This window comes from Buceros rhinoceros, unplaced genomic scaffold (assembly GCF_000710305.1).
Source record: "Buceros rhinoceros silvestris isolate BGI_N320 unplaced genomic scaffold, ASM71030v1 scaffold526, whole genome shotgun sequence".
NCBI lineage: Eukaryota > Metazoa > Chordata > Aves > Bucerotiformes > Bucerotidae > Buceros > Buceros rhinoceros.
In genome coordinates, this window is record NW_010417863.1 from 36,829 (window position 1) to 39,338 (window position 2,510).

At 51.6% G+C, this 2,510-nt stretch overlaps 1 protein-coding gene across 1 annotated transcript in view; it reads right to left on the reverse strand.

Moving 5' to 3' along the window:
• Positions 1-1,923, reverse strand: part of SMAD6 (SMAD family member 6) — a gene marked incomplete at its 5' end in the record, with an annotated part of 38,751 nt that extends 36,828 nt beyond the window's left edge. The window contains 2 exons of the mRNA XM_010138295.1: positions 78-155; positions 1,867-1,923. Of these exons, the coding sequence (XP_010136597.1) occupies positions 78-155; positions 1,867-1,923 (135 nt within the window). The remainder of the gene's footprint in view (positions 1-77; positions 156-1,866) is intronic.
• Positions 1,924-2,510: the final 587 nt, after the last annotated feature.

Sequence of the window (2,510 nt, forward strand, 5' to 3'; positions counted from 1 at the left end):
CCCCCCGCCTTCCGTCCCCCGCCCATGAGCTCCCCGGCGCAGATCCCACAGGCGGGAAGGCGCAAACATCTGCCAACCTGAGAAGTCTCCGGGCGTGACGTTGGGCGAGTTTGTAGCCTCTGTTTCAGTGTAAGACAACGTGGAATCTGAGAGATCTGAAAAAAAGAAAAAAAACAGAGCACTTTTACTCCTCCTGCATTCGCAAGCGCTACGTGAGCAGCCGCGGCTCTGCAGCTTCCCGTCAGCTCCCCAGGAGAAACTCTCCACTGGGCCAGAAAGAGACGATTAACTTTGTACCTCTGCTGTGCAAATGCAAAGCCTGAATTGCTTCGACCACAAAAATAACTGCAGTGGAGTTGATCAAACAAGTAGGAACTTGGTGCTTACTGGATAAAGTTACATCAAGCCTCTAAACAACTCCTAGTTACTATACTTAATTATCACCATTAAAATTCTTGAAGCTGTTTATTCTTGCTTCCTTCCTTCCTTCCTCTTTGCTGAAGCGAAGGAAACTTTGTTTTAACAAGTTAAGAGTCTTTGTTATTCTCTCTTGCTTACACCCCTCTAATTAAGTGCTCAACTGTTTGCTCACAGATTAACTATTATTTTTCCAATCAAACAAGCCAGTGAAGCAAATTTCAAACCCTGGCTGTTGTTTTAATAAAGTCACGTGTCACTCACTATCATCTCTCCCTGCAGCACCAGCAGATTCTAAAGGGAATTAACACGGAAGGGGGAGCACAGGGAGGGGCAACTCCTTCTCTGCCTCCCACCTAACAAGCAAAAAAAAAAAAAACCAAACAAACCCACAAAAACAAGACAAGAAACTATGATCAGCAACTTTTGGTCACAGCTCGGTGCCCTGTGCCACAAACCAGCTGCAGGGATGGAGCAGCGGGGTGACGAGCGGCTGCCTTGCAGGCAGCACCCAGGCTGGCAGGGCAGGGCCTCACCTTTGGCACCCGGCTGCGCCCGCCTCCCCTTGGCGCTGGGTGGGACAGGCAGGCACCTACCACCCTGGCAAACCCTGCCCTGTCCCTGCCCCATGGGGAGCCAAAGTGGCTCACCTCGGTCATTGCCACCAACTACGGGGACGAAGGGCGAAATCCCATGCTCCAGACGCGGCCACAGCCGCAACAATCCCAGCAAGGAACCCAAGATGGACGTGGGATTCCTCCCTGCCCTCCCGCGTCTTCGCTTCCCATGTGCTTGAGCAAGAAGCTCAAGTAGAGGACGGGCAGGACGCAGAGATGAGAATCCAAAACATCTCCAAGCCAAGGTGCACCAGGCAGCACCAGGGCCCAAGGCTGCCTGGTGCCAGGCTCTCCAACAGCCTTCGCTCACCCAAGCCACTTTCACCGGCTTTTGTGCTAAAAAAGCTGTTGAATGCACTGGGAGAAGTAAAACGCCCGTCAGAAATTACATGGCACCAAGTTTCAAAGAGTTTCGTCTGATCGTCAGAAGCAGAGGAAGGGTAATAGCCGGTACCTCCATGGCGCAGCACAGCCAGGGCTTTATGGAAATGGCACCCAGCAGCTCCCACTCCCCCTCCGCTCCGTCATCCCGCAGATGACACACACAGACAAAACACGACGGCTGGTAACCTTTCATTACGCCTTCATTAAAAATAGCGCTTCGTATGATTTGGGAAAATCTGCATGTGTCTACACGGTGATTTGGGTGATAAACTGACATCCACTTATGCTCCAAACCAGTCGGCTGATGCTTGCTCAGAAATAACAAGCAGCCATAAAACCCCGACTTGTTGGCTTTTGCCTGACGTGCCACGTAGGGATGTCTTAGAACCAGCACCGGGACTGCACCATGAAAGGGCTGCCGGGAGATCAAAAGAGAGAAAACACGTACCCAGTGGCTTTTGCTCATCATTAGGAGACAGCCGAGAGTAGGGAGGTGGTGGAGATTCTGGAAAAAAAAAAAAGTTCATGTTAGAGTTGTGTTTGGTTTGTCAAGAAACCCTCGCGCCTTCTCTGTCAGTGTAGGAAGTTTTCCACAGTTACAAATACCCAAAGGAAGAAAACCCACTTGAACACAACTCAAGACCAAGAGTTCTCCAAACCTTTGAGGAACAGGTGTTCCACCTTAACCTTTCAAAGCAGCCTTTATGACCAGAAACACTGCAGGTCTTCCCCAACCCCCACTCCTCATCCCTGCCCTGGCACCCGTGACCCCAAGCTCACAAGACGGCCCCTTGCCCCTAAAGAACAACACTTCCATCACCTGCACTGAGGACCACCACGGCTCAAAGACACATACGGACTTGACGAAAGCTCCCCAAATAGCACATTACAATGACGGGAGAAGGGGGTCAGGTGATGGGGAGACACTCCTTTCTTGGCACACCACATCTGACACCACAGGCCAACAAGTCACCAAAGTAACTTTGGTCCATTCCAAGAAACTGTGATCCCCCGGCAGCGCTCAGCCTCTCCTGCCCCGCTACACAGAGCTCCCAAGCTCACGCTCAGCTGGAAGCAGCAGCACATCAGCAG